Source organism: Myxocyprinus asiaticus, chromosome 26 (genome assembly GCF_019703515.2).
Source record: "Myxocyprinus asiaticus isolate MX2 ecotype Aquarium Trade chromosome 26, UBuf_Myxa_2, whole genome shotgun sequence".
Taxonomy (NCBI): domain Eukaryota; kingdom Metazoa; phylum Chordata; class Actinopteri; order Cypriniformes; family Catostomidae; genus Myxocyprinus; species Myxocyprinus asiaticus.
This window is the reverse complement of record NC_059369.1, coordinates 5,413,108-5,428,729: the sequence shown is the minus strand read 5'-3', so window position 1 is coordinate 5,428,729 and position 15,622 is coordinate 5,413,108. Positions and strand designations below refer to the sequence as shown.

General features: G+C 38.0%; 1 protein-coding gene across 11 annotated transcripts in view; it reads right to left on the bottom strand.

Annotated features, from left to right (window-relative positions):
- LOC127417332 (homeodomain-interacting protein kinase 3-like) overlaps positions 1-15,622 on the bottom strand; it is a 150,613-nt gene that overhangs the window by 87,891 nt on the left and 47,100 nt on the right. For all 11 annotated transcript variants that reach the window (XM_051657291.1, XM_051657292.1, XM_051657286.1 and 8 more), the window contains exon 2: positions 13,779-15,045. In XM_051657291.1, the coding sequence (XP_051513251.1) occupies positions 13,779-15,043 (1,265 nt within the window). In that variant the 5' untranslated portion in view covers positions 15,044-15,045. The remainder of the gene's footprint in view (positions 1-13,778; positions 15,046-15,622) is intronic.

Genomic DNA, 15,622 nt, shown 5'->3' with positions numbered 1-15,622 from the left:
CTGCTGTAACCGATTCTGTTATGTTGTGCACTTAGTGAACAAACATTGAGGATGAAGTACAAGGAGTTACAGTATCTTATATTCACTTCCATTAATCAATACACTTGACTGAAACTAAAATTTGAATAGGAGAATGTGTTTAGGAACACTCTTAGTTGAGCTATTAAAGAGGTAGTTAAATCTTTTCTACATTCGCTGCATATCTTCCTTTACCATCTTTATGCCACCATCCTTTATTCAGAACATGCAACAGATAAATATCTGCAAACATAGCTCTGTCCATGCATCCTGCCTGTGCAAAACAAGCTAAATCAAACTGTCTTTGCTAAAATGCCAACAATGAGTATAGAACCTGCATAATTTGTTTAATTCTTTTCTGTCAATATCTTAATTGACCCTTAAATGCATTTCTCATGTCTTTAGTGACCAAGGACCTCATTCCAACCCCTTATGCCTCCAACTCATTAAAATTCATCAACCCTTCTGTTATCAATAGTAAAACAATAAAAACTACAAAATTGCAAATAACAATAATAAATAAAAAAATAATTACTTAATTACCAAAAGTACATAGGACTGTTAGTGACACAAGTTGTGCAAGTGTAGAAAAAAAATATTTGCACTTCCATAAACCAAATTTTTATTATAATTTCATAGCTTTGACTTAATCACAGTACATCCATTTGTTTTTGCAACACAAATGAGTGCAATGTTCATACAAATTACTATTATGTCATGTCAATTTTCTGCATAACGATGGTGAATTATCAGCATCCCTTATGAGTGTACACATACGTACACATACTGTATGTGTGTATGTGTGTGTGTATATATATATATATATATATATATATATATATACACATACACACACTTTACACACACACACACACACACACGCACACACACACACACACACACACACACACACACACACACACACACACACACACATACACATACACACATACACATACACACATACACATACACATACACACACACACACACACTGGTGGCCAAAAGTTTGGAATAATGTAAACATTTTGCTGTTTTGGAAGGAAATTGGTACTTTAATTCACCAAAGTGGCATTCAGCTGATCACAATGTATAGACACAATCTGGACATTAATAACATGAAAAATTACTATTGCAATTTGAAAAAAATATTCAGAACTTCTTAAACTACTTCAAAGAGTTCTCATCAAAACAATCCTCCACGTGCAGCAATGAGAGCTTTGCAGATCCTTGGCGTTCTATGTGTCAGTTTGTCCAGATACTCAGGTGACATTTCACCCCACGCTTCCTGTAGCACTTGCCATAGATGTGGCTGTCTTGTCGGGCACTTCTCACGCACCTTACAGTTTACATGATCCCACAAAAGCTCATTTGGGTTAAGATCCATAACACGCTTTTCCAGTTATCTGTTGTCCAATGTCTGTGTTTCTTTGCCCACTCTAACCTTTTCTTTTAGATTTTCTGTTTCAAAAGTAGCTTTTTCTTTGCAATTCTTCTCATAAGACCTGCACCCCTGAGTCTTCTCTTTACTGTTGTACATGAAACTGGTGTTGAGCGGGTAGAATTCAATGAAGCTGTCAGCTGAGGACATGTGAGGCATCTATTTCTCAAACTAGAGTCTCTGATGTACTTATCCTCTTGTTTAGTTGTACATCTGGCCTTCCACATCTCTTTCTGTCCTTGTTAGAGCCAGTTGTTCTTTGTCTTTGAAGACTGTAGTGAACACCTTTGTATGAAATCTTCAGTTTTTTGGCAATTTTAAGAATTGTATAGCCTTCATTCCTCAAAACAATGACTGACTGATGAGTTTCTAGAGAAAGCTGTTTCTTTTTTGCCATTTTTGACCTAATATTGACCTTAAGACATGTCAGTCTATTGCATATTGTGGTAACTAAAAACAAATACAAAAGACAATGTTAAGTTTCATTTAATGAACCAAATAGCTTTCAACTGTGTTTGATATAATGGCAAGTAATTTTATAGTACCAGATTATCAATTTAGCATGAGGATAAGGTGTTGTAGGATAAGGTGTTGGAGTGGTGGCTGCTGGAAATGGGGCATGTCTGGAATTGATCAAAAATTACTTTTGTCAAATAGTGATGGTTCTGTTTTTTACATCAGTAATGTTCTGACTATACTTTGTGATCAGATTGTGAAATGCCACTTTGGTGAATTAAAGTACCAATTTCCCTCCGAAACAGCAAAATATATGATGATGCCCCCTTCTCAGTTTTCTTAATATCTTTTTTAGTTTTTAGTTGCATTACACTTCCATGTTGTCAAAAGTCTGGCGAAAACAACAATTTACTAACCAATGGCGATTAAATTCTCCAACGTGTCCGTAGAGGGTTGAAACAACACATCCACTTACTGACAAAATCCCACTCAAACAGTGGAATGATTTTCACTTCCAGTTGAAAAAAGGCAAAAGGACTTTCACAACACACATCATTTCAAAGCAGCTTTACAAAAGATCATGCATTAACAGAAAATGAAACTGTAATATCACCAGACGCCAGTGTTTCCAAAACTAGAGACAAAGACATCTTTTAATGTACTGAAGTAAATTTGGCTATTTATTTACAGATCTAGATGTCTGTTTTATTTGGACCCCTGATCCCAACTTCAGCTACTTGCTTTGCTAGTTTAATCTAGATTTAACTCCAAATAGTTACAGTATATAAGCACCTAAAAGAGCAGTATTACTTGACCTTAAAGGGATTGTTCACCCAAAAATTAAAATTCTCTCATTATTTACTCACCATTGAGATATCCCAGACTTTCTTCACCAGAACACATTTGAAGAAGAATAGAAAAATATCTCATATCAGAAGGCCCTTATAAATCCAGGTGGATGGTGATCAGACTTTTGAAGCTCCAAAAATCACAGACAGTCAGCAAAACCTCATCGATACGACTCCAGCAGTTAAATTAATGTCTTCTAAAGCGACACGATCACTTTTTGTGCGAAAGTACTTTTATAATCCAACACTTCCGTTATGCTTCACGAGAGGGTGGAGTTCACATTGACATGATACTGAAGTAAACTCATGTTCTCCACTCGATTGAGACATCCACAATAAGCACACAAACGCACCATTGTGAGTAAAGAAACCGATAAACACAGATCTAAACCAAAACCAACCAAGCTTCTGTACAGCGTTCCTCCTTCTCACTTGTAAACCGCGCTGCTCTTACAGCTGTGAAGCACGTGCCTCAGTTCTCAAGTGTCTCACATGCAAACACGATTACGACACACACGCATACCGCAGCAGATGAGAAGTGATGATTTAGAGTTAAAAAAGTACTTGTGTCGTGTTGCTTTAGAAGACATTAATTTAACCACTGGTGATTTTTGGAGCTTCAAAAGTCTGATCACCATTCAGTTGCATTTTCCGGACCTACTGAGCTAAGATATTTCTCTTATTTTCTTGTGGTGTTGTGGTGAAGAAATAAAGTCATACACACCTGGGATATCATGAGTGCGAGTAAATGATGAGAGAATTTTCATTTCTGGATGAACTATCCAAAGGCAAACCGCGCTGTAATTGCTCAAGCAGTAGGCCGACCACTTGGAGTCCGTGAATTACCATAACCCGTGTTTAGAAATGAAAATAATTTGTTAAAACTAATAAAATGAAAATATTATTTTAATAAATTAAATTTTTCAACATAACATTGCATTATTTTTACCAAATGAACAGCACAATCCGAAACAACACTGGAGATATTTTTTGTCAAATGAGGTGCTGCACAACAGAACATCACAGTTGCGAGATCTTGCTTTAGTGTTATTATTTAATTGCATTAAACATGAGATTTTTCAGATTTCATGTATCCATTTAAATCAAGCTTTTATTTTGGCATTTTTGTGTTATTTTGATAGTAGTTTCTCACCTCTGGATCAGTAGTTTGCTACATGTACCAGTGTGAGAATTAAACCACAAAAAGCTATAATTTAATTAAAATACATAAATAGCCTATATGTGCTTCAAGTTTCAGAGCACTCTGCTCACTGTCATCTACTAAACACAAACACACACACAGAGCACACGTGATGCTCATGATGAGGTGTTTTCAGCGTATAAGTGGCCAGCTGCTTCACACACTCGTTTTGAAGCACGCAGAACATGTAAATTATATATTTATTTAATTAAATCCCAGCCTTTTGCAGTTTAATAATCACATTTGGATTATTGAGATTTCAATTTGATTAATTATGCATTCAAACATTCATTATTGTCCCAAATATGTCCAATTCTGTGACATTCCGCATCTTATAGCTAATGCAATTTTTATGACTGGATTTAGTGATTTCATCTTTGCTTTTCACATTGCAGAAATCATAGGGCCCTACATGTGGCCCTACATGCGGTAACGTCAGTGTAAGAAGACTTACACATTACTGAATTACTGAAAATGTATTTACATATCGAAGTGTAAAGGTTGCATCACCACGCTAGCAGGTGTGAATTCATAAAAATAAATACAAATACAAATAAAATGCAGTCCGACTGTCGTCATTGTCTAAACTCAAATGTTTTTGTAGTAAACACTACAGAAGTGTTGGAACTTAATAAATTTGCACTATATCAATACTTGTACATGTAACAAAAACCTTGACAGTGGAACAATCAAAACAGTTTTTTTTTTTTTAATTCAAAATATTTTTCTAGGACAAATAACTAATTTCCAGGATATTTAGGTGTGTTTTCATTTTCCATGACTGGAAAACTGCACTGCAAAATTCCAGGTTTTCCAGAATGTGTGGGAACCATGGTAATATATACAGTGGTGTGAAAAAGTGTTTGCCCCCTTCCTGATTTCTTATTTTTTTGCATGTTTGTCACACTTAAATGTTTCAGATCATCAAACAAGTTTAAATATTAGTCAAAGATAACACAAGTAAACACAAAATGCAGTTTTTAAATGAAGGTTGTTATTATTAAGGGAAAACAAAATTCAAACCTACATGGCCCTGTGTGAAAAAGTGTTTGCCCCACCTGTTAAAACATAACTTAACTGTGGTTTATCACACCTGAGTTCAATTTCTCTAGCCACACCCAGGCCTGATTACTGCCACAACTGTTCTCAATCAAGAAATCACTTAAATAGGACCTGCCTGACAAAGTGAAGCAGACCAAAAGATCTCCAAAAGCTAGACATCATGCCGAGATCCAAAGAAATTCAGGAACAAATGAGAAAGAAAGTAATTGAGATCTATCAGTCTGGAAAAGGTTATAAAGCCATTTCTAAAGCTCTGGGACTCCAGAGAACCACAGTGAGAGCCATTATCCACAAATGGCGAAAACATGGAACAGTGGTGAACCTTCCCAGGAGTGGCCAGCCGACCAAAATTACCCCAAGAGTGCAGCGACGACTCATCCAAGAGGTCACAAAAGACCCCACAACAACATCCAAAGAACTGCAGGCCTCACTTGCCTCAGTTAAGGTCAGTGTTCATGACTCCACCATAAGAAAGAGACTGGGCAAAAATGGCCTGCATGGCAGAGTTCCAAGACGAAAACCACTGCTGAGCAAAAAGAACATTAAGGCTCGTCTCATTTTTGCCAGAAAACATCTTGATGATCCCCAAGACTTTTGGGAAAATACTCTGTGGACTGACAAGACAAAAGTTGAACTTTTTAGAAGGTGTGTGTCCCATTACATCTGGCGTAAAAGTAACACCGCATTTCAGAAAAAGAACATCATACCAACAGTAAAATATGGTGGTGGTAGTGTGATGGTCTGGGGCTGTTTTGCTGCTTCAGGACCTGGAAGACTTGCTGTGATAAATGGAACCATGAAATCTGCTGTCTACCAAAAAATCCTGAAGGAGAATGTCCGGCCATCTGTTTGTGACCTCAAGCTGAAGCGAACTTGGGTTCTGCAGCAGGACAATGATCCAAAACACACCAGCAAGTCCACCTCTGAATGGCTGAAGAAAAACAAAATGAAGACTTTGGAGTGGCCTAGTCAAAGTCCTGACCTGAATCCTATTGAGATGCTGTAGCATGACCTTAAAAAGGCAGTTCATGCTCGAAAATCCTCCAATGTGGCTGAATTACAACAATTCTGCAAAGATGAGGGGGCCAAAATTCCTCCACGGTGCTGTAAAACACTCATTGCAAGTTATCGCAAACACTTGATTGCAGTTGTTGCTGCTAAGAGTGGCCCAACCAGTTATTAGGTTTAGGGGGCAATCACTTTTTCACACAGGGTCATGTAGGTTTGGATTTTGTTTTCCCTTAATAATAACAACCTTCATTTAAAAACTGCATTTTGTGTTTACTTGTGTTATCTTTGACTAATATTTAAACTTGTTTGATGATCTGAAACATTTAAGTGTGACAAACATGCAAAAAAATAAGAAATCAGGAAGGGGGCAAACACTTTTTCACACCACTGTAGGTGACAAAAAGCAATTGGTAAAATATATGCACGGGCTGCTTACACTCTAATTGTACTGTAAGCACTACCAAGCACTCCATGTAATCTACCATGTTTCGTCTTTGTTGAGCCAATACTGAGCTTTCAGACCAGTCAGGCCTATAAGGGATGGTTAGTAGATTAATACATGAAGTGCTTAATGTTTCTTTAACTCCAACTTTCAAAGAAAGCAGCTCCAGGGTCCAGGGCTTGGTATACTGTGTATGTTTTTAAAGAGTTGAAAACAGCTGAAAGAGCTCATCATAACGGAGTACAATGCAACATGGCTGTGTTATAAGTAGTGGCGCTAATTTTGCCTCCTCTGTCCTTCGTCTGTTCTCATCTGTGATTACATAAACAGGCCTCGACATTTCAAGAATCCTTGATATGGGCTATATGACACTGACATTGTTGAAACGAGCATAAATTGGACTACTTTAATGGGTATTTTATGTCCTGTTTGAAAATAATTTAAAGACCCTAATCAATCACAGATGTATCCCTATCACAGATAGTCCTTGTGTGTTTGCTTGGAGATCACATGCCGCAGCTGCCTAGTTGGGAAAAGCTGATCTATATGCTAGTGTACTCCTAAACATGAACAAAATTCATATTAGCAGATAAATGCATTTAAAATGTAAAGTCTTTCTCTTCCTGGGAAATTAAACAAAATGTTGATGTCTCTTGTTGCACTAAATTGATTTTTGTCCAAATCAAATGCTTTCTAAAATAATTATGTTCCTCCCACTGCAACCAACCAGCTAGTAGAAAATCATGGATTATGAATGTGGTGTAACTAAATGCTATTTGCATTTTTTTTTTTTTTAAAGGGATGAGCCTTCAATATGTACCACGCTTCTTCTTTCAATAGGACAGAAAACAGTGCTGGTCAAGTGATTTTATGGGGTCTTTAATTTTATATTGCAACATTAATAAATGCTTGCTGCATTTTTTATTAAAAAGGGTGTGGGAAATTTGTAAGTCAATAACCCATTACACCTACATACTTTGGTTTGAAAAGGACAAAAAAAAAATAAATAAATACTGGGATTGGTGGAACACCCTCTTATTAAACACTGGGCTATCTATATCCCCTCTTCTAAAGGCAACAAAATAGCTGACACTGGAAGACAGTGACCTTGACAGAGCGCTAAAGTGATCTCTAACATTTTGCTCTGCCTTATTTCACTTTCACCGCCAGCACACTTCACCATCTATAGAAGTCAAATAGAGTTGGCCGCCCTCCCGTCAGCTAATTTTAGGCAGCGGTCTCCAGCGCTCAGCCCCCGCTGTGAGCTTGAGAGGACTCTCCCTCGAGCAGCAGAAACAGGGGAAGCATGGATCGCTTTCATGTGGCATGGTCAGGTTTGGATTTAGAGGTTAGGAAAATGTGGGGAGGCTTAGTCTAGTCTTTATTCTATAATTATCTTCATATACTTTAAGTCAACAAGAATGGCAACCAGTTGGAAATAGAATGAAAATTAGAGCTAAAAGTTTATCTTAATGTTGTATTTAGTTCAAATGAATTTGGATTCTCCACAACAATGAATAATTGAATCAGTTCAAAATATATAAAAATGTTATGACGATGGTTTATTTTTATACAATGCCTGGGTGTTTTGGGTGATTACTAGGGCGATACTAGGGTAACGGTTGCTTGCTAGCCCAAGTCAAAAGAGACATCCTGATGCCTAAATATGTGTGGGGAACTTTCCAATGGAAGTCTATGAGACTTTCTGCTTATTTTTCATCTGCATATTCCAAATTTTATATATATATATATATATATATACACATATACACACACACATACATACATATATATATATATATATATATATATATATATACCACAATATTTGTTGTTTAGTTCAATAATGCAATAAAAGTGAACTCTTGACCAATGAGCTTCTTCTTTTACTGAATTACTGACAAGATGTCAAACTGATCTGAACGCTTTCATCTCACTCAGCTGCATATCTTCACAAACACTGACTGCAGTCCAAAATAAGAACTTGACAAGCAGATCCCCCTAAAAAAAGAAAACAGATTTCTTCACAAGCTGCTGCAGTGATGAAGAGCTTGTTGGTGATTTGCTCAATGAGATAGAAAACATTTGAGACACTTCACAAACTATTTCAGTTAATCTGCTCGACGAGCTGACTGGCAGTTTTATCATGTGTACACTGGAGGGGTGTCTTTGATAAAAAGACAAACATTGCTATTGCATTGTTATTAAAATTTGGCAAAGAAAAACAGAAGTTATTAGGGTTAGGGTTAGGAGATCCAAAGAAAAAATGTTGCAATATATGTTATATTAGAGAGAACTCTAGTTTAATTAAATGCAAAAGGCAATAAAGGAGCAACATGGAATACATTATGAAGACAATCCACGTAAGATCAGGGAGTTGTTTTAAAGGGGATGTTAGACAGTGATGCAGCAATATCATTTGCATTTAAAGAGAACCCATATGAAAAAAAAAACAATTTCAGTTACAAGGCATTTGATGCAAATGAAACACACGTCCTCATTGCAGGTTCAGGATTTGTTCCTCGAGTTCCTTCAGTGTTTAATGTCGGTGGTCAAAACAGCTTTCTGTGGTTTAGCGTTACCTGTTGCGCTGGTTTTGGTAACTGCGGCAGCTCGTAACATTCCTAACCGTAAAAAAAAAAAAAAAAAAAGTCGCTTGGTCAGTGCGGGATTCTATGCTAATATTTGCTCCAGGTGAGAATGGCTTGCTAGTAATCCATTATTTCGATTAAAAATGTTAATCACGGCAAGAAATCGCGATGAAAATTCGCCTTTGGTGTGCAAAGGCCTTGATTCTGTCACCAAGCGTTTTTCCTGCCTTTTTTTACACCACCAAAATTTTCATTGAACATAAATTCTTTACTCCATGAAAGCTGCATATAGACATATACGTTCTACAGCAAGCTCCGAGGGGAGAAATAGACAATAACAAACTTTCACACGGTATATCGTGAATCACACACCTGGCTCGTTTTAAGGATTTTTTTTTATTTTTTTTTTTCGGAACCTGATGCGTTTTCTACCTTCATTTGGTTCGTATAGGCATATATGAACATGACAATCGCATTTGGATCTGCACCAAAACAATCAGTCCGAGACCACCTGGACGGAGAAGAAATGTGTAGGGCAGCTTGTCACTGTGTTTCACCATCAAAATGCATGTATAGCCTTTTGGCAGCTATATTAGATATAGGTCGATTTTCAAGATCACTTCTCTCTTTTGGATAACAGCAGAACAGACACAGGTAGGACAGCATCAGCAACTTGATAAAAACGTTGTGTGCAAGTGTGCGGGCACGAGAGGTAGAAAGAGAGATCTGTGAATGTGAGAACAAGTACTTTTCAATGCAGATATAATGCAAAAGCAGATAAAGTTGTATAAAATAACCAAAACGGAAATTTTACAGTTTTGGTCCATTATGAAATATTTCCTTGTAAAAGCGAACTGAATCATGAAGAAAATGCAACATTGTAACTATTTTAGTCTGTGTTTTGGAACCAATCATGCAAGCTACAGGTCTGAAAACACCTAAATCACTCTATTGCATTCGTTTGTGTTCACGCAGTACTCCTTTTGTTTCGGCGAGCTCCACATGAAAACAGTCTGCATGTGTGACACCCTCGGCCAAACTCGAGTTGTTTGGAGACTGCTAGTGTGGCGCCGGCTTTACAAGTTAATCGCCTTACTTGAACGCATCCTATCTATATGAGATTAATCAGCTATATTAAAAACATAAATATAATTTTAAAATTTGTAAAACCTCATACATGCTCAAACCATTAATCTTATGGCTCTTTGGAAGTGGAGGTGACTTGAACTGCCACAGACAGACTGTGACTTGAGATGTGGTGTGGCAGGCAGCAGGAGCTTGAGTGGATTACTTACCCGGACCTGTGTGATTTCACCAGCCCTCATGCCAACGGCTAAACCATCAGCTAATCAAATACTCAGGTATTAGCTTCAATGTAATGACTAATGAGAGAAGGGTTCTTCTGTAAATTGCTGTAGTATTTACCTACCATGCCAAAAGTATTTTAAATACTTGTGAAAAGAATTCACACTGACAAATATTCACCAAAATACTAGCCATTAGGATCAGCTCACAATGGCTATTTACACAATAATATCCTACTCTTCGTATTTTGGCAGTATGAAGTAATGAGTGCACGGTATAAACATTTTCTGCATGAAATATCTGGATGAAGTGCAGTATACAACAGAGCATGCTAAATGGAATACTGTATCCCATTGGCAAAGCACTTAAAGGGATAGTTCACCCCAAAAAGAAAATGCAGTCATTGTTTACTCACACCTGTGTTGTAATAACCCCATATGACTTCCTTTCTTTTTCGTAACGCAAAGGGAGAAATTGTGAAAAACTTTTGTGCTCCCTTTAACTTGATCTTCCTTTTCCATTGTTTCCATGGGGACCCACGTTCGAGTCTGGCCTGTATCATGCCCCAATCCCATTTCCCCTCTCTTACACCTACTGTCCTCTCTACATCCACTATACTCTTTTTTACTATATAAAAATAAATAAATAAAGGCAACTCCCTCAAAAAATTAAACGAAAACAAAATGTTGCAAAACAAGTGTTTTATTCCCAAATGGAAGTCACTGGATTCCACTCACTGAATTAAATATGCAACATGATAAGGTCATGTAACAATAATATAGCATATTTAATCTGTGCAAAATGCATCCCATTTCACATACTATTTAAAAACTAGTAAGCAGTTAGGAGTGTATACTGTAAAGTATGCAGTAAGCAGTACGCTAGTATTCCATTCTGAACAAAGCCAATGTGTTTTTTTTTTTTTTTTTTTTTTATCAAACTTGTCAAACACAAAATAATGTGCCTGCATTTATTTTTTGTACAATGTGTTAACGTTTTTTTTCTTTTTTATTCACTTCTTATCCGCATCTGTAAATTCAGTTCTTCTGGGACAGATTGGAAGAACCAAACAGATCTAATGGAAGGACATAAATCCAGTTATTGATGTAGGTTTGTGACACGAACTGAGAACAAGGGACTGTAAATAGATGCAGTCAATGGCTGGTTGATAAGGAAAATAGCTCTATTATTGTGTGAATAAAACTGAAATTGTTTGGTTTTCCCAATAAAGTTAGGGTGGTCACGATTATTAAATTTGGCTAATGATTAATTGTCAAACAAATAATTGTGATTATGACGATTAATTGTCATACAAATTGTCTTTGTATGTGTGCTTCATTCATCTTAAGAAGTAATTTATTCATATTTAACTTAGAATCATATAATAAAATAGGGATATGATTTCCTTTAAGGTTTTAAAAACGTATGAATGACATGACAAATAATATATTAAATATAAATATATTTCAAAATACTTAAAACACATCTCTCTTTTTTGTCAACTTTAGTCTTTAGTGTAAGTTTGTCATTTACACTGTTGCTTTTGCAACCCAGCCAACCTAAATGACAAGCATATTATTATATTATATTATATTATGCAATAGTAAAATATTTCTGTCCTAAACTCTTCACTTTTACACGTTATTTTAAGACTTTCTGCTTAAACCCATAAGCTCTTTTTCAAAAGAAGGGTGACTATTAAGATTCTGTGTATTCTATCATCTCCACAGAAATAGAGTATGTGGGTATCTCCTCCTCTGTGTCACTGCATGTCATTAACACTGCCCAAATGCACCCGCAATGACCAAGAACATTTGCCAGTACATGATCGTTAAATTAAAGTGAAACAGGAGCGTTTGCATTCACTATTAAAATCCTTGTTTATATTTTTGCGAGAGTTTGCTGTTTGTACTCTATATTCCTCTGTTCCCAGTTTTTCTTTTCATTATCATCATAACTCACATCATAGACAAACCTGAAATGACCTACCTGACAAAAAGGCTTCTAGTCTTCTGACTGACTACTTCACATGACAAAGGTTAAAGTTTGGGATGTAAAAAAAAAGAATGTCAAATGACGCCAATTCAATGATTGAGCCATTATTATTATTATTATTTATTTTATTTTTTTCTGTATCTTCTTAAAAAAGTAAAAAAGTGCCAGTAAAGCCTGGTGGCACGAGCATTTCACTTTCATGATGCTAAATGCAAACGATTATGCCACTAACAAAAAGTAGCCAGGAGACATTTACACTGAAAGATCTGATGAACGTTTCCCCGTTACACTTTATTTAAATAATGTGCATAGCATGCTTATAACTAAACAGCGTAGAACCCTTCATGTTTGACTGGTGTGTGACTCGGATAAGAACAAACACAAAAGTGTTGGTTATGTCACAATCATTTAAGTTCTGCAAAGGTTAATTCTTGGGGGGCCTGGGTAGCTCAGTGGTAAAAGATGCTGGCTACCACCCCTGGAGTTCCCAGGACCTGCTGAGTGACTCCAGCCAGGTCTCCTAAGCAACCAAATTGGCCCAGTTGCTAGGGAGGGTAGAGTCACATGGGGTAACCTCCTCGTGGTCGCTATAATGTGGTTCGTTCTCGGTGGGGCTCATGGTGAGTTGAGCGTGGATGGCGTGAAGCCTCCATGGCAACACGCTCATCAAGCCGCGGGTTGATGGTCTCAGACGCAGAGGCAGCTGGCATTCATCCTCCACCACCCGGATTGAGGCGAATCACTACGCGACCACGAGGACTTAAAAAAAAAAAAAAAAGCACATTGGGAATTGGGCATTCCAAATTGGGAATCCCCCCTCCCAAAAGGTTAATTCTTTAAGTTTACATTTACAGATGTAAGCCTAATAAAAAGACAAGTTTTGTGTAGCTTATAGAATGGTGTTCTGAAGAATATTAATTCCTAATCATGCTTTCACCCCTATGTAAGGTCCTATTGCACAAAGTCCATTTTCAACTTTCCATCACGTCCTTTCCCATAACAATGTGACAAGAGTGGTTAACCCCCTGCAAGTTGCATTGTGGGGTCAAATAGCTCAACAAGGTCAGTGCAGTTTTTAAAACACAAGGGATATTGTTTTCCATCAGAAGCATTTCCTGAATGGTAATTCCACAAGGGCTTATGTTAAATGAATTGATATAGCATATATGGAGAACAAATTATATTAAAACGCTAATAAGAAACCATGTGCCATGCAACTACCTAACCATCTACACCCAAGTAGAACAACTTTGCTAAACTCGAGAGAGTCTAGTGACTGACCAATCTGTCCACTGGGCTGATTAATTGGATGCCATTTAACCATTTTGAGATTGTCATCATATCAGTCGGTTATGAGTGCAAAACATGTTTTGATTGACCATTAATTCAGTCGTTTGTTTGTACATACCTGTAGTACCGTGACTGGAGGTACGTAGAACAGACTGCTTTGGAGACGTGACTGGCTGAGCCAAAGTCTATGACTTTCACCCGGTAGGGTTGCCGTACAGGGTCCACCAGCATGATGTTTTCAGGCTTCAGGTCAGCATGGATCAGTCCCATCACCTTCAACTTCTTCAGCGCTGTGGCCACCTGCTGAAGAATTGGGCGGATCACCTTCAGAGGTAGCGGGCTGAATTTGTTCTGCTTGAGGAAATCGTACAGGTTCTGCTCCAGCATCTCGAACACAAGGCAGGTGTGGCTTCGATGCTGGAAACACTCCAACGCTCTCACCAGATTATGCTCGTCCGCGTTCTCGCTGCTGAGGCGGGCCAGGATGCCCACTTCGATCTGGCCCTGTCGTGCATACGACGGGTGATTCTTTAGGATTTTGACCGCCACAATCTCATTGGTACCCCTATTCCAGCACTTCACAACCTGACCGAAAGTACCTCGACCGAGGAAGTCCAATACCTCATAGGTGTTCTTCAACGAGCAGAGCAACTCATGTTGCACCAACTGGTAGTCACCATCCCCACTTCCAGAACTTCTGCCTTGCTTTGCAGGCCCTCCACCAACTGCAGCTGGCACTGCAACTGTTGGGTTTCCCACGTTTGATTGCAACATTGCAGGTAACATTGGCAGGTCCTCCACTATCTGCATGGCGCTCCCCAAGTTCTCAAGCTCCTCGCTCTTACGCTTCAAGCCGCATCTGTGGGAGCTATCTTGCAAGTCCAAACTTCCACACCCTTCCCCGTCACCCTCGTCCTCTCCCCCACCACCTTCGTCAACACCACCACCCTTTTCTCCACCTCCTCCTCCTTGCCTGTCGCTTCCCTCTCCCCTACCCCCTCCAGCTGCTCCTAAAGTTCCACTGCTGCTACACCTTCCTTTGTCCTGTTGCTCCGGCTCCTTGCCCTGAGAGGATATGCCTCCTTTTTGTTGCGGTGCCACTGCAGTGGTATGCTGTCGCTGTATGCCTCGTACAGCAGCCGTCTGCAATGGAATATCTTGTCCGTGGTGTCTGTCAACCGCAGAATCTCGGGTCTTGAACAAAGGAGTAAGTTTTGTTGGATATGCAATGCCAAGGGTTCTACCATTCAAGTAAGTCTGTGGGTAGGCCCTGTCATGGTAAACACAGTTCCTGGGCTCGACTTTGAGTTTCTTCACACTACAAAAGGCACTTGTCTGTGTTTGAAAAACTTGTGGTGGGTAGACCAAGACTTGTGAGGCCATACCTGTGAATATAAGTAAAAACAGGGGCATGATTACCAGTGCTCTACCAAATGCTTTTGAGAAATTCTAAGAAATTTCATAAATTTTATCATTTCCAAATTCTTTGTAAAAATGTATGCAAAACTTGAACGGGATTCTCACTTACATATTACAGACACCAATTTGTGTTGTGCCTCTTTCTATGTTCAAAAGATGATCTTTAACCCTATAAAGTTTTTTTGTATTCTGGAGGTTACAAACATTTGACAGACAGGGGAGATGAGCAATGAATGAGGTTGAGATTGAAAAGGGGGTCCTGTACTGCAAATACTGAGGTGATTTGTATTTGTACATAAACTCTGGCATAAGCTCTTTATCTAAATCATTATCTAAAAGTAACATGGCAGCATTTTCTGGCAGTTGACCTCGGGGCATATGTTCCCATCTTTTCAATGTTATTTTTATGATTTCTACGAGCTGTAAAATTGAAGGGAAAAAAAGGCAATATTTTTAAGAAAAACATGGAACTGTATTATATGGGCACTAATGTGTTTGAAAATAACATTAAAAATCATTGCCTGCAACACATTTGTAAAACTA